General features: G+C 31.4%; 2 protein-coding genes across 3 annotated transcripts in view; one reads left to right on the top strand and one right to left on the bottom strand.

Moving 5' to 3' along the window:
• Positions 1–8,604: 8,604 nt before the first annotated feature.
• On the bottom strand, positions 8,605–14,467 carry Det (baculoviral IAP repeat containing deterin). The gene is made up of 4 exons (XM_076452950.1): positions 14,246–14,467; positions 11,683–11,792; positions 11,301–11,418; positions 8,605–8,860 (listed from the first exon to the last, which is right to left on the bottom strand). The coding sequence occupies exons 1-4, from the start codon at positions 14,363–14,365 to the stop codon at positions 8,780–8,782; spliced, it is 429 nt and encodes a 142-aa protein (XP_076309065.1). The 5' UTR covers positions 14,366–14,467; the 3' UTR covers positions 8,605–8,779.
• Positions 14,468–16,771: 2,304 nt separating this feature from the next.
• The window catches only part of pths (probable ATP-dependent RNA helicase DDX47), a 46,761-nt gene continuing 38,903 nt past the window's right edge, over positions 16,772–24,629 (top strand). For both annotated transcript variants that reach the window (XM_076452947.1, XM_076452946.1), the window contains exons 1-2: positions 16,772–16,930; positions 21,466–21,559. In XM_076452947.1, coding sequence (XP_076309062.1) covers positions 16,817–16,930; positions 21,466–21,559 — 208 coding nt within the window. In that variant the 5' untranslated portion in view covers positions 16,772–16,816. The remainder of the gene's footprint in view (positions 16,931–21,465; positions 21,560–24,629) is intronic.

Raw genomic sequence — 24,629 nt, 5'->3', positions numbered from 1 at the left:
AAGGAAGATATTCTTTGGTGAAGGAAAAAAAGTAACATGAAGGGAAGATATTCTTTGGTGAAGATAAAAAAGTAACATGGAGGGAAGATATTCTTTGGTGAAGGAAAAAAGTAACATGGAGGGAAGATATTCTTTGGTGAAGAAAAAAAGTAACATGAAGGGAAGATATTCTTTGGTGAAGATAAAAAAGCAACATGGAGGAAGATATTCTTTGGTGAAGGAAAAAAAAGGAAGATGAAGGAAGATATTCTTTGGTGAAGAAAAAAGCAACATGAAGGAAGATATTCTTTGGTGAAGAAAAAAGCAACATGGAAGGAAGATATTCTTTGGTGAAGGAAAAGCAACATGAAGGAAGATATTCTTTGGTGAAGGAAAAAAGTAACATGGAGGGAAGATATTCTTTGGTGAAGGAAAAAAGTAACATGGAGGGAAGATATTCTTTGGTGAAGAAAAAAAAGTAACATGAAGGGAAGATATTCTTTGGTGAAGGAAAAAAAAAAAGCAACATGGAGGGAAGATATTCTTTGGTGAAGAAAAGCAACATGAAGGAAGATATTCTTTGGTGAAGGAAAAAAAGTAACATGAAGGGAAGATATTCTTTGGTGAAGAAAAAAAGTAACATGAAGGGAAGATATTCTTTGGTGAAGGAAAAAAGTAACATGAAGGGAAGATATTCTTTGGTGAAGAAAAAAAGTAACATGGAGGGAAGATATTCTTTGGTGAAGGAAAAAAGTAACATGGAGGGAAGATATTCTTTGGTGAAGGAAAATAGTAACATGGAGGGAAGATATTCCCTTGGTGAAGAAAAAAATTCTTTGCAACATGAAGGGAAGATATTCTTTGGTGAAGAAAAAGCAACATGAAGGGAAGATATTCTTTGGTGAAGATAAAAAGCAACATGAAGGAAGATATTCTTTGGTGAAGGAAAAAAGCAACATGAAGGGAAGATATTCTTTGGTGAAGATAAAAAAACAACATGGAGGGAAGATATTCTTTGGTGAAGAAAAAAAAGTAACATGGAGGGAAGATATTCTTTGGTGAAAAAAAAAGTAACATGAAGGGAAGATATTCTTTGGTGAAGAAAAAAAATAACATGGAGGGAAGATATTCTTTGGTGAAGAAAAAAAAGCAACATGAAGGGAAGATATTCTTGGTGAAGAAAAAAAAGCAACATGAAGGACATATTCTTTGGTGAAGATAAAAAAAATAACATGAAGGGAAGATATTCTTTGGTGAAGGAAAAAAGCAACATGGAGGGAAGATATTCTTTGGTGAAGGAAAAAAAGCAACATGGAGGGAAGATATTCTTTGGTGAAGGAAAAAAAGCAACATGGAGGGAAGATATCTTTGGTGAAGAAAAAAAAAAAGTAACATGAAGGGAAGATATTCTTTGAAGATGAACATGGAGGGAAGATATTCTTTGGTGAAAAAAGCAACATGGAGGGAAGATATTCTTTGGTGAAGGAAAAAAAAAAAAAGCAACATGAAGGAAGATATTCTTTGGTGAAGGAAAAAACATGAAGGGAAGATATTCTTTGGTGAAGAAAAAAAAATAACATGAAGGGAAGATATTCTTTGGTGAAGAAAAAAAACAACATGAAGGGAAGATATTCTTTGGTGAAGGAAAAAAATGCAACATGGAGGGAAGATATTCTTTGGTGAAGGAAAAAAAAGCAACATGGAGGAAGATATTCTTTGGTGAAGGAAAAAAAGTAACATGGAGGGAAGATATTCTTTGGTGAAGGAAAAAAAGTAACATGAAGGGAAGATATTCTTTGGTGAAGAAAAAAAGTAACATGGAGGGAAGATATTCTTTGGTGAAAAAAAAAGTAACATGAAGGGAAGATATTCTTTGGTGAAAAAAAAAAGCAACATGAAGGAAGATATTCTTTGGTGTGAAGGGAAAAAAAAAAGTAACATGAAGGGAAGATATTCTTTGGTGAAGAAAAAAGTAACATGAAGGGAAGATATTCTTTGGTGAAGAAAAGTAACATGAAGGGAAGATATTCTTTGGTGAAGAAAAAAAGTAACATGAAGGGAAGATATTCTTTGGTGAAGAAAAAAGTAACATGAAGGGAAGATATTCTTTGGTGAAGAAAAAAAGTAACATGAAGGGAAGATATTCTTTGGTGAAGAAAAGTAACATGAAGGGAAGATATTCTTTGGTGAAGAAAAAAAACATGAAGGGAAGATATTCTTTGGTGAAGGAAAAAAAAGTAACATGGAGGGAAGATATTCTTTGGTGAAGAAAAAAGTAACATGAAGGGAAGATATTCTTTGGTGAAGGAAAAAAAAATAACATGAAGGGAAGATATTCTTTGGTGAAGATAAAAAATAACATGGAGGGAAGATATTCTTTGGTGAAGGAAAAAGTAACATGGAGGGAAGATATTCTTTGGTGAAGAAAAAAGTAACATGAAGGAAATATATTCTTTGGTGAAGATAAAAAGTAACATGGAAGGAAGATATTCTTTGGTGAAGAAAAAAATGTAACATGAAGGAAGATATTCTTTGGTGAAGGAAAAAAAAAGTAACATGGAGGGAAGATATTCTTTGGTGAAGGAAAAAAAAAGTAACATGGAGGGAAGATATTCTTTGGTGAAGGAAAAAAAAAAAGTAACATGAAGGGAAGATATTCTTTGGTGAAGATAAAAAGTAACATGGAAGGAAGATATTCTTTGGTGAAGGAAAAAAGTAACATGAAGGGAAGATATTCTTTGGTGAAGGTAAAAAGTAACATGGAGGGAAGATATTCTTTGGTGAAGAAAAAAAGTAACATGAAGGGAAGATATTCTTTGTGAAGAAAAAAAAAGCAACATGGAGGGAAGATATTCTTTGGTGAAAAAAAAAACATGAAGGGAAGATATTCTTTGGTGAAAAAAAAAAGTAACATGGAGGGAAGATATTCTTTGGTGAAGAAAAAAGTAACATGAAGGAAGATATTCTTTGGTGAAGGAAAAAACATAACATGAAGGGAAGATATTCTTTGGTGAAGATAAAAAATAACATGGAGGAAAGATATTCTTTGGTGAAGGAAAAAAAGTAACATGAAGGGAAGATATTCTTTGGTGAAGAAAAAAGTAACATGAAGGGAAGATATTCTTTGGTGAAGATAAAAAGTAACATGGAGGGAAGATATTCTTTGGTGAAGAAAAAAAAGCTACATGAAGGAAGATATTCTTTGGTGAAGGAAAAAAAGCAACATGAAGGGAAGATATTCTTTGGTGAAGATAAAAGCAACATGGAAGGAAGATATTCTTTGGTGAAGGAAAAAAAAACATGAAGGAAGATATTCTTTGGTGAAGGTAAAAGCAACATGGAGGGAAGATATTCTTTGGTGAAGGAAAAAAAGCAACATGGAGGGAAGATATTCTTTGGTGAAGAAAAGCAACATGAAGGAAGATATTCTTTGGTGAAGATAAAAGCAACATGGAGGAAGATATTCTTTGGTGAAAAAAAAAGCAACATGAAGGGAAGATATTCTTTGGTGAAGGAAAAAAAGCAACATGGAGAGAAGATATTCTTTGAAGGGAAGATATTCTTTGGTGAAGAAAAAAAGTAACATGAAGGGAAGATATTCTTTGGTGAAGATAAAAAAATGCAACATGAAGGGAAGATATTCTTTGGTGAAGGAAAAGTAACATGGAGGGAAGATATTCTTTGGTGAAGGAAAAAAGTAACATGGAGGGAAGATATTCTTTGGTGAAGGAAAAGTAACATGGAGGGAAGATATTCTTTGGTGAAGGAAAAAAAGATAACATGGAGGAAGATATTCTTTGGTGAAGGAAAAAAAAAAAACATGGAGGGAAGATATTCTTTGGTGAAGAAAAAAAAGTAACATGGAGGGAAGATATTCTTTGGTGAAGGAAAAAGTAACATGGAGAGAAGATATTCTTTGGTGAAGAAAAAAGTAACATGAAGGAAATATATTCTTTGGTGAAGATAAAAAGTAACATGGAAGGAAGATATTCTTTGGTGAAGAAAAAGTAACATGAAGGGAAGATATTCTTTGGTGAAGGAAAAAAAAGTAACATGGAGGGAAGATATTCTTTGGTGAAGGAAAAAAAAGTAACATGGAGGGAAGATATTCTTTGGTGAAGAAAAAAGTAACATGAAGGGAAGATGTTCTTTGGTGAAGGAAAAAAAGCAACATGGAGGAGAAGATATTCTTTGGTGAAGAAAAAAAGCAACATGAAGGGAAGATATTCTTTGGAAGAAAAAAAAAAGGAATGAAGGAAGATATTCTTTGGTGAAGATAAAAAGTAACATGAAGGGAAGATATTCTTTGGTGAAGGAAAAAAGTAACATGGAGGGAAGATATTCTTTGGTGAAGGAAAAAAAGTAACATGGAGGGAAGATATTCTTTGGTGAAGGAAAAAAGTAACATGGAGGGAAGATATTCTTTGGTGAAGGAAAAAAAAGTAACATGAAGGGAAGATATTCTTTGGTGAAGGTAAAAAAAGTAACATGGAGGGATATTCTTTGAAGAAAAAAGTAACATGAAGGGAAGATATTCTTTGGTGAAGAAAAAAAAAAAACATGAAGGGAAGATATTCTTTGGTGAAAAAAAAAAGCAACATGAAGGAAGATATTCTTTGGTGAAAAAAAAAAGTAACATGAAGGGAAGATATTCTTTGGTGAAGAAAAAAGTAACATGAAGGGAAGATATTCTTTGGTGAAGAAAAAAATTAACATGAAGGGAAGATATTATTTGGTGAAGAAAAAAAACATGAAGGAAGATATTCTTTGGTGAAGAAAAAAAGTAACATGAAGGGAAGATATTCTTTGGTGAAGAAAAAAAAAGCATGAAGGAAGATATTCTTTGGTGAAGAAAAAAAACATGAAGAAGGGAAGATATTCTTTGGTGAAGAAAAAAAAAGCAACATGAAGGAAGATATTCTTTGTGAAGAAAAAAAAGTAACATGAAGGAAGATATTCCTTGGAAGGAAAAAAAGCAACATGGAGGGAGATATTCTTTGGTGAAGAAAAAAAGCAACATGAAGGGAAGATGTTCTTTGGTGAAGGAAAAAAAGTAACATGAAGGGAAGATATTCTTTGGTGAAGGAAAAAGTAACATGGAGGGAAGATATTCTTTGGTGAAGAAAAAAGTAACATGAAGGAAATATATTCTTTGGTGAAGATAAAAAGTAACATGGAAGGAAGATATTCTTTGGTGAAGAAAAAAAAAGCAACATGAAGGAAGATATTCTTTGGTGAAGGAAAAAAAAAAATGCTAACATGGAGGGAAGATATTCTTTGGTGAAGGAAAAAAGCAACATGGAGGGAAGATATTCTTTGGTGAAGGAAAAAAAATGCAACATGAAGGGAAGATATTCTTTGGTGAAGATAAAAAGTAACATGGAAGGAAGATATTCTTTGGTGAAGGAAAAAAAAACATGAAGGGAAGATATTCTTTGGTGAAGGAAAAAAGTAACATGGAGGGAAGATATTCTTTGGTGAAGGAAAAAAAAGCAACATGAAGGAAAGATATTCTTTGGTGAAGGTAAAAAGTAACATGGAGCGAAGATATTCTTTGATGAAGGAAAAAAAGCAACATGGAGGGAAGATATTCTTTGGTGAAGAAAAGAAGAAAAAAAAGTAACATGAAGGGAAGATATTCTTTGGTGAAGATAAAAAGTAACATGGAGAGAAGATATTCTTTGGTGACAAAAAAGTAACATGAAGGGAAGATATTCTTTGGTGAAGGAAAAAAGTAACATGGAGAGAAGATATTCTTTGGTGAAGAAAAAAAGTAACATGAAGGGAAGATATTCTTTGAAGTGAAGAAAAAAAGATAAATAACATGAAGGGAAGATATTCTTTGGTGAAGAAAGTAACATGAAGGGAAGATATTCTTTGGTGAAGGAAAAAAAATGCAACATGGAGGAAGATATTCTTTGGTGAAGGTAAAAGTAACATGGAGGAAAATATTCTTTGGTGAAGGAAAAAAGTAACATGGAGGGAAGATATTCTTTGGTGAAGGTAAAAAATAACATGGAGCGAAGATATTCTTTGGTGAAGGAAAAAAGTAACATGGAGGGAAGATATTCTTTGGTGAAGAAAAAAACATGGAGGGAAGATATTCTTTGGTGAAGGAAAAAAAATAACATGGAGGGAAGATATTCTTTGAAGAAAAAACATGAAGGAAGATATTCTTTGGTGAAGAAAAAAAAAGCAACATGAAGGAAATATATTCTTTGGTGAAGATAAAAGCAACATGGAAGGAAGATATTCTTTGGTGAAGAAAAAAAAAACATGAAGGGAAGATATTCTTTGGTGAAGGAAAAAAAAAAATGCAACATGGAGGGAAGATATTCTTTGGTGAAGGAAAAAAAAAGCAACATGGAGGGAAGATATTCTTTGGTGAAGGAAAAAAAAAAGCTTATGAAGGGAAGATATTCTTTGGTGAAGATAAAAAAAATAACATGGAAGGAAGATATTCTTTGGTGAAGGAAAAAAAGCAACATGAAGGAAGATATTCTTTGGTGAAGGTAAAAAGTAACATGGAGCGAAGATATTCTTTGGTGAAGGAAAAAAGTAACATGGAGGGAAGATATTCTTTGGTGAAGAAAAAAAAGTAACATGAAGGGAAGATATTCTTTGGTGAAGATAAAAAGTAACATGGAGAGAAGATATTCTTTGGTGACAAAAAAGTAACATGAAGGGAAGATATTCTTTGGTGAAGGAAAAAAATAACATGGAGAGAAGATATTCTTTGGTGAAGAAAAAAAGTAACATGAAGGGAAGATATTTTTTGGTGAAGAAAAAAAGTAACATGAAGGGAAGATATTCTTTGGTGAAGAAAAAAAGTAACATGAAGGGAAGATATTCTTTGGTGAAGGAAAAAAGTAACATGGAGGGAAGATATTCTTTGGTGAAGGTAAAAAGTAACATGGAGCGAAGATATTCTTTGGTGAAGGTAAAAAGTAACATGGAGCGAAGATATTCTTTGGTGAAGGTAAAAAGTAACATGGAGGAAAATATTCTTTGGTGAAGGAAAAAAGTAACATGGAGGGAAGATATTCTTTGGTGAAGAAAAAAAGTAACATGAAGGGAAGATATTCTTTGGTGAAGAAAAAAAGTAACATGAAGGGAAGATATTCTTTGGTGAAGATAAAAAGTAACATGGAGGGAAGATATTCTTTGGTGACAAAAAAGTAACATGAAGGGAAGATATTCTTTGGTGAAGGAAAAAAGTAACATGGAGAGAAGATATTCTTTGGTGAAGAAAAAAAATAACATGAAGGGAAGATATTCTTTGGTGAAGATAAAAAGTAACATGAAGGGAAGATATTCTTTGGTGAAGGAAAAAAGTAACATGGAGGGAAGATATTCTTTGGTGAAGGTAAAAAGTAACATGGAGCGAAGATATTCTTTGGTGAAGGAAAAAGTAACATGGAGGGAAGATATTCTTTGGTGAAGGAAAAAAAAGTAACATGAAGGGAAGATATTCTTTGATGAAGAAAATGTAAATGTGTAGAGAATGAAGAAAGGATGTGTGGACCAAGATAGAGAGAGGGAATGAGAGAGGAAAGTAGTCTAAACATCAAATAAACCAAAGAAGTACCAACAGTAGGACCCTGACAAGGACAATAACCATGTAGAAAGAAGAGGTGAAAAGCACACCCATCTTGATATATATTATCAAACAGAAAGGGGATTCATGCGTTTATTAATGTATAATGCTTAATTTACACCTGTTTCAGTATTTAACCATATTATACAAACTTTTAGTTAGCATCAAAATGGCTGAGCCCCTCACAGCTAATCAGACTCAGATTAAAATTATTACACGTAAAAAAAATTCTTCCAAACAATGGCCACAAAACAAATATTAAAATTCAAATGTCCAAGCTAGTGACTAATTTTTCCACAAAGTGATGCATTAATCAGTGATGTCGAGAAACCCACTTGTTGAGAAATTTATATGCAAAAACGGCTCGTTTGGGTTGAGAAAATGTTTTACATAGAAGAGCAAACAACGTCAGGTTCACCTGACGATGACCGAAGAAGGTCGAAACGTCGTTCGCTCTTTTATGTAAAATATTTTCTCAACCCAAACGAGCCGTTTTTGCATATAAAAAAGTGATGCATTGTTTTATTAAAAATGATATAATTATAACTTTACACTTTAGATTAAAATTAAAGATGACAGCACTGGGTGTCTAACTCTGAGTTAGGAATTAAAAAACTTCAGTTATATGTAGATGGATGGTCAACATAGATCATGAGTAGCTAGCTGTAAATCTTCAATGATGACTGAATAATAAATGACATAAGCATATATTTAGTTAACATAAGGCTGACGTAAACACAATGTTCAGTTACCATAAGGCTGACGTAAACACAATGTTCAGTTACCATAAGGCTGACGTAAACACAATGTTCAGTTACCATAAGGCTGACGTAAACACAATGTTCAGTTACAATAAGGCTGACCTAAGCACAATGTTCAGTTAACATAAGCATAATATTTCATTAATAAAAGCCATCAAACACACATCTTTCATGACATACAAGTGACTGATGTTTAAGTAATAATAAGATATTTTGACTTCCTCTAAAGTCAATCTGTATACACGGATCCAACATTTGTATCATAAGCAGGAAGTATAAAGTTTGTTTATTGGTAATTAGGCTTGTGTGGAATAGAAATTACATTCAACTGGTAAAATAAACAAGATTAAAAGATGTTTAAATTTTCTTTTACTAACAATGAAACCCTTTAACATCACAATCTTCTTGTTTATACGATAGAAACATGTTGAAACCGGTGACATCAAACAAGATCTTGTATCTTCTGTCGACACTTTTCAGCTTCACTCTTGAATTCTTCACATTTTTCACACACTATTTTTTTCTTTTAACAAAAAGAAATGTAACTGTTAACACTTCACATATGTATGTACTAAAACTAGACAACACCTTTCTAATACACAATGAGCTGTGGAAATATTTATGTAACTGTTAACACTTCACATATGTATGTACTAAAACTAGACAACACCTTTCTAATACACAATAAGCTGTGGAAATTTTTATGTAACTGTTAACACTTCACATATGTATGTACTAAAACTAGACAACACCTTTCTAATACACAATAAGCTGTGGAAATTTTTATGTAACTGTTAACACTTCACATATGTATGTACTAAAACTAGACAACACCTTTCTAATACACAATGAGCTGTGGAAATATTTATGTAACTGTTAACACTTCACATATGTATGTACTAAAACTAGACAACACCTTTCTAATACACAATGAGCTGTGGAAATATTTATGTAACTGTTAACACTTCACATATGTATGTACTAAAACTAGACAACACCTTTCTAATACACAATGAGCTGTGGAAATATTTATGTAACTGTTAACACTTCACATATGTATGTACTAAAACTAGACAACACCTTTCTAATACACAATGAGCTGTGGAAATATTTATGTAACTGTTAACACTTCACATATGTATGTACTAAAACTAGACAACACCTTTCTAATACACAATGAGCTGTGGAAATATTTATGTAACTGTTAACACTTCACATATGTATGTACTAAAACTAGACAACACCTTTCTAATACACAATGAGCTGTGGAAATATTTATGTAACTGTTAACACTTCACATATGTATGTACTAAAACTAGACAACACCTTTCTAATACACAATGAGCTGTGGAAATATTTATGTAACTGTTAACACTTCACATATGTATGTACTAAAACTAGACAACACCTTTCTAATACACAATGAGCTGTGGAAATATTTATGTAACTGTTAACACTTCACATATGTATGTACTAAAACTAGACAACACCTTTCTAATACACAATGAGCTGTGGAAATATTTATGCTGTAAACCTCCAACCATCACCCCTAGAAACACTTTATAGTATTATTATTGAAGTGTGGTGCTTAACTAATTAATTATTGCTAAGCATCCATGACAATTATTTGCCATAAAGGCAACCAAAGAACCAATTATTGTTGTTTTTGATTATTCCATAAATACAAGTCATTGGAATATTGCCATTATAATTATTTATATTATTTTAAACATTGTTCAACTTAATGTTAAGTGTTATAACTCACAAAAATATTTAAAAATTAAAATTAGCATTTCTGATTAGTGCTATTTTTTTATTATACAGTAATTATTTAGCTAAAAGTTTGGCCAATAAACACATGCATCATTGTTTAAAGAAACATGTGCAGTGTATATTAGCAAGTCTTGATAATTTGGCCCAAAAGAAAACTGAAAACAAAGTTTTAATATTGTTTTATGACTAGTCACCAGTATTAAATAATAGTTACGGATTCTGTGCTCTTATCTTCTGGTAATTCACACAAGAACAAACTCACTAGAAAGTACACTTAGAAGTTTTTGAACTAGATATATATATATATTTTAATTTGGGTTTTATCTCTCTCTGTTTTGTACCACCCATATATTTAGAAGGATTACACACGGTCTGACGATCAGTTAATGAAAGTCAAGTAGCTAGTGTCTCATAGCAACTAAAGAACTCTGAAGAACAGGCTTCTTTGGCAGAACCTAAACTTGTTTTTAATTGTGCATCCAAAAATTTATCTCTATACACACAAACAACTGAAATTAAATTTTAATATCATTTAACTCAATTGCTATAAGAACTATATTACTAACAATAACAAAGTTTAAATGTATCTCATAATGGATGGTGTGGGTGTTAACAATTTTACTGATAAGGAGAGAACAACGTTTCGATCAGTCCCAGGTCATTTTCAGGTTCAGAAACATTGTTCTCTCTTTATCAGTAAAAGTGTTAGTACCCATACCAGCTGTTCTGAGATACATTTATATTTCAAGTAGGTTTCTCATCGTCAAGAATAACAAAGTTTGTAAACAAGTCTGTGTAGTGTATTGAATACAACCACATTGTATAGTAACGTATCACCTGTCAAACCACCTCGAGAGAAATGACTTCTAACAAATTAAAACAGAATGTACTAATGGGAAAAGGTTCATTTCTAAACTACAACTGACTTGTCATGCAGTATTGTGATAAAAACCTTTTGTTTTTACAATTTCCTTTATGATCTATAAGACATTCAATTGTTATTTCAGTTTTTCCTAACATCAATAAACATTATTTTCAAACATGTTATATCTTATACAGTTACAGAGTTGAAATGAGCAAAACTATTATATTGGTCAGTCATAAACTGCATTAAAAAAAAAAACCAATAATCCAAGAACATACAAATACACCTTGTTCAGTAACTGTGTTCAACTTGGTGAAATACTTACAATTCTATTGATTTGTCTCTGGCACTCCAGTTTCAAAAAATCTTCAACTGTCAAATCAACCTCTCTCTTATTAAGTTTGACAAACAAACATTTTTTGGAATGAGAACAATGTTCTTTCCTAGAGACACAAACAGTCGTTACGGTTTAATATTTCAACAGCATCAAACAAAGCTAACGTATGTATCTATAAAACAAAGGAAAAGAATCTCAGTACCAACTGTTATAATACTTCACGATGTTCGGTACTTAACCCTAAAAAACCACTTTCATCTTGTGAACTTACATAATGATAGAAAATAAAAAGCCATTACCAAATCATAATCTATATAGTTAATATAAAAACATCAATAGGTCACTACAGATCCAACTCAAGTTTCCTTACCATGGATCATCTTCAGGTTCCCATCCATCCAATTCCTTAAAACAGACATAACATCTTACTAAATCAGGCTCACGATCTGTTGGACAGTAGTAGAAACCTGAACCAGCCAGCTGTAAGTGATTTTCAAAGAACTTTCAGAAATCTAGGGTTTTAATTTTTCAGGGCCCAAGTTCAGTCAACTTCAAGAGTTTAAAACCAACAGAAATACTTCAATATCAATATAAAAATAAAAATTGTTTCACAAACTTGGTATATTCAAGAAGTAATTAAACTGTATTGAAATATGGAATTTTCATCTATAGAATATGTTCAAGTTATTGTAAACATTAACATATAAATAAGTTATTTTTGACAAATACTAATAACCAAATAATAAATCTTTGGCAAATCTATAAAATAACAAACTCAACAATTTTATGTATAATTAACAATGAAAAATAAAATAAATAATGTTAGGAAATTATACAACATTCATTTAAAGAAAGAACTATCTGGAAAATTAGTTTGATTTTTATTGTACTTTTTTCATAGTAATTATGTATAAAACAGGTAAATTAGATGTTTTACAGATATGAAGATCAAATATATTTAATTCTGAAATAGTTGGTAAAAATGTTTAACTTTTAAAGTGGCTCTACTATGAATTATAAGTTATCCATTTGATCACCTGTTTAATCACTGGAACCACCTCTAAGGCATGACTGATGAAATATGTATTTAGACAATCAGGTCATCAAAGTAATGTTGAGTTGCTAGTTGTACAGCTAACAGAATTTACATGTAAACATACTGAGTACAAGCAAGAATACTTATCATTTGGTACAAGTCATGAGTTAGGCCTCACTTGGATACTACACACAGTTGTGATATCCTCATTTAAGAAAGGGTTCAATGGAACACAATTAGTAGAATAAGAAATGGTATTGATTTGTTAGAAAAGGTTCAGTGGAAGGCTATATTAGTAGGATGACAAAGGACATTTATTTGTTAGAAAAGGTTCAGTGGAAGGCTATATTAGTAGGTTGACAAAGGATATTTATTTGTTACAAAGGGTTCAGTTGAAGGCTATATTAGTAGGATGACAAAGGATATTTATTTGTTAGAAAGAGTTCAGTGGAAGGCTATATTAGTAGGATGACAAAGGATATTTATTTGTTAGAAAGGGTTCAGTGGAAGGCTATATTAGTAGGATGACAAAGGATATTTATTTGTTAGAAAAGGTTCAGTGGAAGGCTATATTAGTAGGATGACAAATGATATTGATTTGTTAGAAAAGGTTCTGTGGAAGACTATATTAATAGGATAAGAAAGATATTTATTTCTGAGAAAGGGTTCAGTGGAAGATTATCAGAAAAGATATTGATTTTCTTCAATGGTTTAAACACAGAGGAGAACTACTACGATAATTCCAGTTATTGCAAGGCTATCTTACTAAACTTGATAATAAAGACTTGAATTTTTGTGTCATATTTTGAAGTTAATAGGATAGAAAAACAGAAGTTTAGGATTAGGAAAAAACAGCATAGGCTCCAATATTCATAGGTAATTTTAAATATTGGGCAAGTGATTTGTGTAGAATTGCTAAGGGTAGTAATGGAGACTAGCATTTCAAGGGTGTAAAAAAGTGAATCAATTGTCTCATTATAAATTAAGAATGTATTTCAATTTTTTACTTTACTCCAGGGTGAATTACATTGAAACATCAGAATGGTCCCTTGCTGCCCATATTTAAATATTATACTGTAATTGTAGTTACATTTTTAATGATGTTGTCGTTTGGATACAATTCAATGGGAAAAGTACATTAAAAATTCCAATTTTAAGGTTTAATAATAACAATAATGTTATATTAATAACTTCAGTTGTTTTTTTTTTTAATTTTAGGCCTTTACAAATATAGCAATAGCAAATTATCAATTAAAAATGAATAATGAACTTCAGAAAACAAGTGTAATACTCAGAGAAAATACTATTGGCACAATAGAATTAGGGCAACTCTGAACTTAGTCATACTGTAATTTTAAAATAACTGTGCTAAGACTGTGGTAACACAATTAACCTAAACCTATATTGAATATACCATTTTGGTCATAGATTACGGGTTCTAAACGCAAATAAAAGTGTAAGAAAATTTATTATGCATTATTTAAATAGTTTGTTAAAGTTTATATATACTCTCCAGGCGGATATGAGAACACGGCGTTGGGCAGACTTCAAGCCAGTTATAGGAAACGTGGTTTATCATATTATAACATACACTCGCACATAATTTAAACTATTTTCAATATACATCTGAAATAATAAATTTTGTTTAAATTGGTACAGATTTAAGTGAATTGTGGCAAGAAATTCAAATTGACCTAACTTCACAATATGTTTAAAAATTATAGTACTACACAATAAGTTAAAGATGCAAAATGAATGTGTAAACAATAACTAACGTAATCATATTCACAAAGACAGTGATAGCAACGGACTGTAAATGCACAACTAACGTCGAATGAAACTTGACTCGAGTTTCAGTTGCAAAAACATTAACTGTACAATATACTATAAATCTCACCTTTTCTGGGGTGCAATTACAATCTAACTCAAAAGGCCAATTTTTGAAAGATTCTAGTCTATTCTTCTCTAGATTCATATTATAATCAGAACCTTTCAAATATTCAGACTCCGAAGACATTTGTTTTCAAATCTTGTATTACGAACTAAACCAAAATCGAAACGTCGTTACATGTCAATATCATACAATTCAAAAATAGTACTCAACATTTCTGCCCTCTAGCGGTCAGATTACTTTAAGTTATCCTGAGCTAATATTAGCATTTTGGTATCACCTGGCCATCTTATACAACAGCAGATATTTAGATTTTATGTATATATATATATATATATACATTAGAACAAGATTACACCAAATTTTGATATACACTTGTTGCACCTTTAGCACATTTCAGTATGATTTTAAAATTGTCACAGTATTAATATTTTATACGGTTTTGGAATAAAATGTCCCATATTTGACTCATAATATCTTAATTATTCACCCACTCCAGTAGCACAGAAGCATGTCTGGGGACTTACACCTCTAGAAACTGGCTTTCGAAACCCAGTAGACAGAGCAACTTTCGTCCTTTGTATAACTTTGTGCTTAACTACAAGCAAAAACTTAATTATATTTTAATAAAACGTCGTTCTAAAGCCGATTAATTAGAAAGATTTCGTAAAAAATATTATTCAAACTTTCAAAGGCACTAACACTACAAGCGCGACGCTTGCTTAACAGGATTACATATCCGTGTTCTATGCATTACAAAAAATGAGTTAACTTGCATCAGGCGAAGCTAGATATGAACTGCAACTTACTTACATAGTCCTCCTCCATGGCACAACAAAATGTCCACAGACTTATAACACTAGAAACCAGGTTTCGATACCCATGGTGGGCAGAGCAAGAAGAGCTCATTGTGTAGATGTGTGCTTAATTACAAACAAACAAAACTTTCTAAATAAGTATTGTAAATAAGTATTAACAAGCATAATAAATTATGAATTCATATTATTTATATGCCCAATTTTAAATAATTAGAAATTTATCTGAGCTTATAGTCGTCTAAATTATACAGAAATTAAGTAAATTATATTAAAATGCTTTGTAGCCACGCTACGTTGTCACAGTTCAAGTTACCGTATTTATACATTTTCAAAGGTCCCGTCATGACTGTCATGTAAGAAAACTTTATTTTTTATGTATGTCTACTATAATCCATCTAGAATATAACTAGAGTGATTTCTCATCGCTCATTTCAACAGTTAAGTATCGTAAAAAATCCTAAGCACTACAGCTGGTGACAAGATAAGCATTTCTTCGTATAGAATAGTCTGAATATCCATTTATATTCTCCATCTGCTTGATGTTCGCAAAGATGGAATAGATATGTCGTGGAAGCAATTTTTGTATACATAACTTGTGTCGCTTTTCCAGAAAGAAATCCTTCTTGATGACGTTACGTATTATTATCGGTGTTATTAGTGGTCGTAGATTCTTACCTTTTACATAATACTCCAACTTTCTTTCTTTAGCTGGGGTTCGACTTGGTGCATTTATCATTCTGTATGTTTTTGAACTTCGCGCAAAGCTACTCAAGGGCTATCTACGCTAGTCGTCCCTAATTTAGCAGTGTAAGACTGGAAGGAAGGCAGCTAGACATCAATACCCACCGCCAATTCTTGGGCTACTCTTTTACCAACGAATAGTAGGATTGACCGTCATATTATAACCTCCCGTGGCAGAAAGGGCGCGCATGTTTGGTGCGACAGGGATTCGAACCCGCAATCTTAGATCACGAGCCGAACACCTTGCATTAAAGTACGATGAATATTCTCGTCTTGAAAATTCTAAATCTCTGATCTGTATGTATGAATATTTATTTTTTATCGAAAATGGGCATATGACTGTTGCATATGATCCTTAAAAGTAATAAATTTTCAGTAGCGTACCACACCCACAACACGCGAAACTGTGTCAAAATGTAGTTCTAACACAATCTATTGAAACATGGTTGTTACATGACTTTTTGGTTCGAGTATTTCAAGGCACTTTGACATAACGTCCTCAATTCTTGGTACATTATCTAGTTAAAACCCAGCCAAGGGTCGACCATCCACACATCCTGGTTATTCAGAAGTATTCTAACCATTCAATGGTTTATATGCTGCTAAAATCTCTGCTAGAATTTCTATGGAAGAGAAGCATGAAGCATTTGATTAGCTCTTGGAAGGTTAGGCTACTTTCAAATGATCCACCTATGTTTTTTTAAGCATCGAGATGGACAAGGCTATTGGTTTTGACTGATGGAACAATAGGAGCAGGAGAGTTAACAGCAGACAGTTCAAAGGTTCATTGGGGATACTGAGAGATTTGCAAATGAGATACTTTTTAAAGTTGAAATAAAGATAATTTGTAAATATTATGTTATTAATATAAATAACTCTATCGTCATTTTTTGTCTTGTTCAATATTTCCTGTATTGTATGAAAACCTAAAACAATTTACTTATTTAAATGTTGTGGTAAGCCCTTATATCATGCCTATTTTCAGGCCAACCTGTCAATAGGTACTTCACTGTTAAAAATGGAGGACAGCTGCGGTTCTGATAATACGAATTTGTCAACAAATTTTAAATACGATAATACATCCATCTCTAAAGAAAATGAGCAGGAAGGAGATGTGACATTTAGCTCACTGGTAGGAATGTAATATAACTTTTTTATTTGTAGGTTCACGTGTTTAAACTAAAGTAGGTATATTTTCAGGCCTAGTCGCTTAGTAATGTTACTATGAGGGTGTGAGTGTTAACAAATTTTGCTGCGTGAATGTAAGACAGCTTTATTTTACAAACAGGATGGTTGGTCTGTGGAAGGGGTTGCTTTCAGGTGTGGTAGATGCAGCTAATTTAAATTAGAGGAGTTTAAGGAAAAACTTTATAAGTATTTGAATAGTTTTATTTAAAGGATAGGGCAGCCTATATGGACCTAAAGGTCTAATGTTGCCCTTTAACGTTATATGTTACTGTAAGGTTCAACTTAGTGGTATATAGGATTGATATTAGTATTACAGTATCTGTTATACATTATTCCAAAGCACTTCGTTAGCCTTTCTGGTTGAGTTGCTCAAAGCCAGTAACTTTCCACAATTTTTTTAACCAAACGTTTTCAAATCACACAGCTTTTACATTTATAAACTATGGTTGTTTGGTAGTTAGTATGGTATAGATATATACAGCAGGAGTCTAGTATCTGTTGACGTATATACACACACATTCAAGCTAAATATGTTTTCCAGACTACATCATGGTTGCATGTTTTCAGATATGTGTATTTCACATCATGTAGTATTGTTTGTTGATGTAATATCCAAAGACATTTATTCCAAGATCCCAGAGTCAAGTATTCATATCTAACCTATGTTAACTGGATTTTTTGCAAGAATAATCTTTTCTTTATGTACTTTGGTTTTGAGATAAAACTCAGGAATGGTATTGGATATTCTGGAGCCCCAGAGAGAATTTAGCAAATGGGACCCCAAAATGATAAGAAAACTTGGAAGTAAATTAAAAGGCACAACATCAGGGTTCTCGGTAATTGTCAAGTTTGCTCAATAATGATAAAACTTTCTGTGGAAGTTTTGTTTTTTTAACAAAGTATGGAAATATTAATGGACGATATTTTTGCCTAACAGTAAAAATAACCATTTATCATGTCATCTATGGTTACATTGTTCAGGTTATTTTAATTTGTGATAAGCTAGGTTTGGTTATTATATAGATATATATAGGTATATACACACACCATATTTTTATGCAGATACCATCTCTCTGAATATATTAATTGTATATAATTATTTTCTGTTATTAACACTGTTTGGTAAAGTTTTACTAGATTAAGATACTAAAAAAGAAATTTTAAAGCCTGACACAAACCATAAGTGTATTTGTTTCTTAATAGATAGTTATTATTGACTTTTTAAGCATGATGTGTTGTAAGTACACAAAACATATCAAGACTATAACGTGGTTGTTTATTAACAGTTTCACATTGCATGTTTTACACACTAAGTCTCACATGCATGAAATTCACTAAAATTGTCACTACTAGTATTGAGTGTTTGGTAGAATTTCTTAACTGATTAATTACTTTTATTAGTTATTTCTGGATGAGAGTTGGACAGTTGAAATAATCTAAAATAATAACTGGAAATACCGATTTTAATTAGTTGATTATTTTGGTGATACTAATCAATTTAATTATAATGTTGATTAACCCTTTTTGCTACTTCCGTGTTATTATACACAAATTGTTCTACACATTTGCACACGTTAAGTATTTGCACCATAGCTTTTGATACAGTATGTGTATCTATCTTTACAAAATATGGTGGACTATTAGTAAAGATTACAAGTATTTTGTATGCTTGTAATATCAGAGGTTTTAATGAAATATTTTTACTTAAGATTTGTTTGTGAAAATAGAGTTTGTTTTGTTACTAGTATTAAGTGTCAAGTGAATAAAAGTTATTCTTCATCACAAAAATCTCAGATATTATTTATGTAATCTCTAGAACTTTCTAAATACATTTCAAACATTTGTTTTCAATAGGACTTTATATTTTATTATTTTCTATACTCTATGTAAGGTCTATCACTTAATGAATCTTATAACCATAAATATAAATTATGCTTTATTGTACTAGAATGACTACATATTATAACACAAATACAAATGTTTAGTGTAAGTAGTTTAAGTCTTGTAACTCTGTATATTTACATATATATTTATTATTTTTTATTATATTGACCTTCCAGTCATGGCTACCTAATATTACATAACTTGTATTGATGCTGTACATGTGGGTTTGTTATGTATCCAGTAATATATAACTGACCTTTAGTCTTCCCTGTCCTGGCTGTGTTTTAGTGGACTAATACTTTGTAATATACAGTCACATCTAAAATATTATACATTAAATATATATGTATATAGATTATTACTGTTTAAAAAGAAATTATTAAACTTATTTTTCTTAAAATATATAACAGTAAAGGTTATTAACTTATGGAATGGTTGGTCAGATGACATGATTGGTATTGGTCATTTGAAGTTTGTGCTGTTGTAGCCTAATTATTTCTCAGCTACTTATAGCTCTGTGGGTTGGTGCATTATATTTCTCTTTTTTTTTAATGCCCACTATGCAGTTAATTGTATAAAAATGCACAGAAACATTTTTATAAATGGTAAGGTTCACTTACACACTGCAAGCCATATTTAACCTGTGATTCTGTTTATCCATATATCTTGTAAGAAAGCCAGCACTTTTTGGTAGGATCAAGCTCAAGTCTGCAGTTTTTTTATGATAAAAACTTGAGAATTCAGTGCAGGCCTCCTTTATTAGTGTTGTAAAAGCATAAATTAGTATGTGCTATGATGTTTTTAATGTGTTTTTAAGTTAGGTTAAATCTCGGTATTAGGGTGTATAACCAATACAAAGGTTATGACAAGTTGCTCTTAAAGTTCTATTTTAAAGAAGATAGTGTTGTTAGTGTATCATATTGTGTTTGTGAACTTCTAAATTAATTATTATTTGTATTTTAAATTTCACTAATTATACTGTCCATTTTAGTTTCTTTGTTCTCCGTGATAACAGCTACTTTGTTCTAGTAGTGGTTCAACTAACAGAAGTTAAGTAAAACCTTTGTAAAATGTAAAAACAGTAATTGTTATTTGTCATTCTATTATTGTTTTACCACATTAAAGCTGTCTGTTGTGGTTATTCATGTATTAACAGCTCCACACATTTCTATATGCACTTCATTGTGTATAGTTCTGTATCAAACTTTATTATATTTATGTCATGGTGTTGAGATATGTACATGTAATTGTGTGTAAAGTTTGGTACTGTATCAATTGTATGGTGTTTAAGATAAATACATATAAATGTATATAAAACTTGATGTGATTGTAGTAATGTCAGAGTGTTAAGGTGTATGTGCATTACAGAACTCGACATTTTTGTATTAACGTCAGGGTGTTAAGGTGTATGTGCATTACAGAACTCGATATTCTTGTATTAAAGTCAGGGTGTTAAGGTGTATGTGCATTGCAGAACTCGATATTCTTGTATTAACATTAGGGTGTTAAGGTGTATGTGCATTGCAGAACTCGATATTCTTGTATTAACATTAGGGTGTTAAGGTGTATGTGCATTACAGAACTCGATATTCTTGTATTAACGTCAGGGTGTTAAGGTGTATGTGCATTACAGAACTCGATATTCTTGTATTAACATTAGGGTGTTAAGGTGTATGTGCATTACAGAACTCGATATTTTTGTATTAACGTCAGGGTGTTAAGGTGTATGTGCATTACAGAACTCGATATTATTGTATTAACGTCAGGGTGTTAAGGTGTATGTGCATTACAGAACTCTATTATTGTATTAATGTCAGGGTGTTAAGGTGTATGTGCATTGTAGAACTCGATATTTTTGTATTAACGCCAGGGTGTTAAGGTGTATGTGCATTATACAGAGTGTTTGGAAAGTCACTGTGCAGTTTTGAAAGCAGTGATAACATCATTCATTCAGTCTATTTCAAGCCAGCAACTGATAGCAGTGTTTAGAAACAAAATAAGGATCCAGGCCTGCATTGATGCCAACGGGGGTCACTTTCAACATTGTTTATAGTTGTCATTCATATTTACCTCCTGTATTCTATATTGAAACATGTCTGTTAATAAATATATAAGTGCACAGTGACTTTCCAAACACCCTGTAGAACTTGATATTCTTGTGTTTATGTCAGGGTGTTAAGGTGTATGTGCATTACAGAACTCGATATTCTTGTATTAATGTCAGGGTGTTAAGGTGTATGTGCATTACAGAACTCGATATTCTTGTATTAATGTCAGGGTGTTAAGGTGTATGTGCATTGTAGAACTCGATATTTTTGTATTAACGCCAGGGTGTTAAGGTGTATGTGCATTACAGAACTCGATATTCTTGTGTTTATGTCAGGGTGTTAAGGTGTATGTGCATTGTAGAACTCGATATTCTTGTATTAATGTCAGGGTGTTAAGGTGTATGTGCATTGTAGAACTTGATATTCTTGTATTAATGTCAGGGTGTTAAGGTGTATGTGCATTGTAGAACTCGATATTCTTGTATTAATGTCAGGGTGTTAAGGTGTATGTGCATTGTAGAACTTGATATTCTTGTATTAATGTCAGGGTGTAATCGATGTTCTCTGTAAAGCCTGTGAAGAACTGAAATGGAATTCACCAACAAAGATTCAACAAGAGGCTATTCCACCAGCTCTCAGAGGTAATAAAGTTAATATTTAGTTTTGTGTTTTTGTAAATTAAACTGAAGAATACAGTGTTCTACATGAGGATAAGCTCATATTTACTAATGTTTGCTGGAAATCAAAGCTTACAGTTCAACAGGCATTTATTATTTTCTAAAGAATCATATTTATCTAATGTTATACATATGTTCATAATACAGAGATTGAGTGTTACATACAACTTTTAATATTTGATGTTTAATTTCTTTTGAAAAATATTAAAAATTTTAACAAAACAAATATTGATATCACACACACACACAATAACAATTTTTATTTTACATATATTTCTATAACTAATTTTTAAATAATAACTAACTCACCTTATATTCTTGCACAGTTGATAGTTTTTAACTTATCAAAGACAAAAGTATCAGTAAAAGTGATAAAACAAACCCAAGAAGGTAGTTAATGTGGTGGAGTCTTTCGAAGTCAAAAATATTACAAAAACTGAGTGCAACAATACCTGGATGATCTTAGTAAGATGACATCAACAATATTACAAAAACTGAGTGCAACAATATCTGGATGATCTTAGTAAGATGACATCAACAACATTACAAAAACTGAGTACAAAATACCTGGATGATCTTAGTAAGATGACATCAATAATATTACAAAAACCGAGTACAAGAATACCTGGGTGATCTTAGTAAGATGACATCAACAGTATTACAAAAACTGAGTAAAACAATACCTGGATGATCTTAGTAAGATGACATCAACAATATTACAAAAACTGAGTACAACAATACCTGGATGATCTTAGTAAGATGACATCAACAATATTACAAAAAGTAAGTACAAGAATACCTGGATGATCTTAAGTAAGATGACATCAATAATATTACAAAAAGTAAGTACAACAATACCTGGATGATCTTAAGTAAGATGACATCAACAATATTACAAAACTAAGTGCAACAATACCTGGATGATCTTAGTAAGATGACATCAACAATATTACAAAAACTGAGTACAACAATACCTGGATGATCTTAGTAAGATGACATCAACAATATTACAAAAACTGAGTACAAGAATATCTGGATGCCCATAGTAAGATGACATCAACAATATTACAAAAATTGAGTACAATAATCAATCTACATACACAATGTATGTCTTGTACTGAATTAAGTAAGGAAACTGGTGACAACTATCTATTTTAATATAATAACTTTTAACACTTGCTATCAATACTAAATAATTCTTAAAAGTAAACAGCCTTGGGTATCCAGCACTGTCATACTCCAGGCAGTTTAACAGCTCTAATATTTGTAGAGAGACCTCATCTACACTGTGTATAACACATATGGTGCATTTGTCGTATTATTAAATAATTTTTGTTTTACACATAGCTTCTTAGAATTAATGATGTTGAATGTTGGAATATAAAGTGTTATTTTGTGATATTGGGTTTGTAGTTAATAAAGACATAAAACAGTAGAAAATGGAATATGTTCTAATTTTTTATACTGACTTGAATAACATTTATAAAAATCATAAAGCACATGTTGAACTTGTTGTAGATTCCTTCTACCATGTTTATTTGTAGGTTCAATATTTTTATTTCCAGTGTATTCTAGGAGAATTCAAAGCTTACTGTATACCTAAGCAGAATTATATATCTTTTGTAGGCAAGCAGTGCGTGTCAATGTTCAGAATGTGTTCATGCAAATTCATTTATGTATGCATCATGTAAAATGTTTGTTATTAACTTGTGTTTCTCAATGTTCAGAATGTGTTCTTACAAATTCTATATTGTGTATATCATGGGAAATGCTTGTCAGTTTTCAGAATGTGTTCTTACAAATTCTATATTGTGTATGTCATGGGAAATGTTTGCCGGTTTTCAGAATGTGTTCTTACAAATTCTATATTGTGTATATCATGGGAAATGTTTGTCAATGTTCAGAATGTGTTCTTACAAATTCTATATTGTGTATATCATGGGAAATGTTTGTCAGTTTTCAGAATGTGTTCTTACAAATTCTATATTGTGTATATTTCATGGGAAATGTTTGTCAGTTTTCAGAATGTGTTCTTACAAATTCTATATTGTGTATATCATGGGAAATGTGTGTCAGTTTTCAGAATGTGTTCTTACAAATTCTATATTGTGTATGTCATGGGAAATGTTTGTCAGTTTTCAGAATGTGTTCTTACAAATTCTATATTGTGTACGCCATGGGAAATGTTTGTCAGTTTTCAGAATGTGTTCTTACAAATTCTATATTGTGTACGTCATGGGAAATGTTTGTCAGTTTTCAGAATGTGTTCTTACAAATTCTATAGTGTGTACGTCATGGGAAATGTTTGTCAGTTTTCAGAATGTGTTCTTACAAATTCTATATTGTGTATATCATGGGAAATGTTTGTCAGTTTTCAGAATGTGTTCTTACAAATTCTATATTGTGTATATCATGGGAAATGTTTGTCAGTTTTCAGAATGTGTTCTTACAAATTCTATATTGTGTATATCATGGGAAATGTTTGTCAGTTTTCAGAATGTGTTCTTACAAATTGTATAGTGTGTACATCATGTGAAATGTATGTTATAAACTTGTATTTGTCAATGTTGAGAATGTTTTCTAATTCTACAGTCTTTATCATGTGCCATCAGCAAGCAAGCATCACATAAATTGGAAGTACAGTAAAACTGTGACAGAAAAATCTATTGTCGTGTTAGTTTTGTTGTGTGTAGTGAGAAAAGATATCAAAACTGATTGTTCTTTAACTGTTATGAACTGTTTTGTAGCACACATTATGATTATATTGTAGAGATGTAGACAGTGTAGTGTATTACAGAAAACATGACATTCTGCTGAGAAATGTTTTTAAATAGTACTGATTTGGGTTTTATTAATGTTGAAGTATTTACCATTGATACATTATCCACTAAATTATTTAATTTTGTGCAACAAAATAATTTATTTCTACCCATGTAATCATTTGAATGCAATACTTTCACTCTTATTCCATTTTGTTGTTGTTTTTAGGATATTTTTTGAATCTTGTCTTAAATAAAAGTTGTCATTATGTGTC

Source organism: Tachypleus tridentatus, chromosome 9, assembly GCF_004210375.1.
Source record: "Tachypleus tridentatus isolate NWPU-2018 chromosome 9, ASM421037v1, whole genome shotgun sequence".
NCBI lineage: Eukaryota > Metazoa > Arthropoda > Merostomata > Xiphosura > Limulidae > Tachypleus > Tachypleus tridentatus.
Note: the sequence above shows the minus strand (reverse complement) of the source record. Positions and strands in the feature narration are given on the sequence as shown.

Coding starts and splice junctions, on each gene's coding strand:
- Det (XM_076452950.1), bottom strand. CDS start 14,365: ATGTCTTCGGAGTCTGAATATTTGAAAGGTTCTGATTATAATATGAAT. Junction 11,793..14,245: donor GTAATTGCACCCCAGAAAAG/GTGAGATTTATA, acceptor AATCACTTACAG/CTGGCTGGTTCAGGTTTCTA. Junction 11,419..11,682: donor GAACCTGAAGATGATCCATG/GTAAGGAAACTT, acceptor TTGTGTCTCTAG/GAAAGAACATTGTTCTCATT.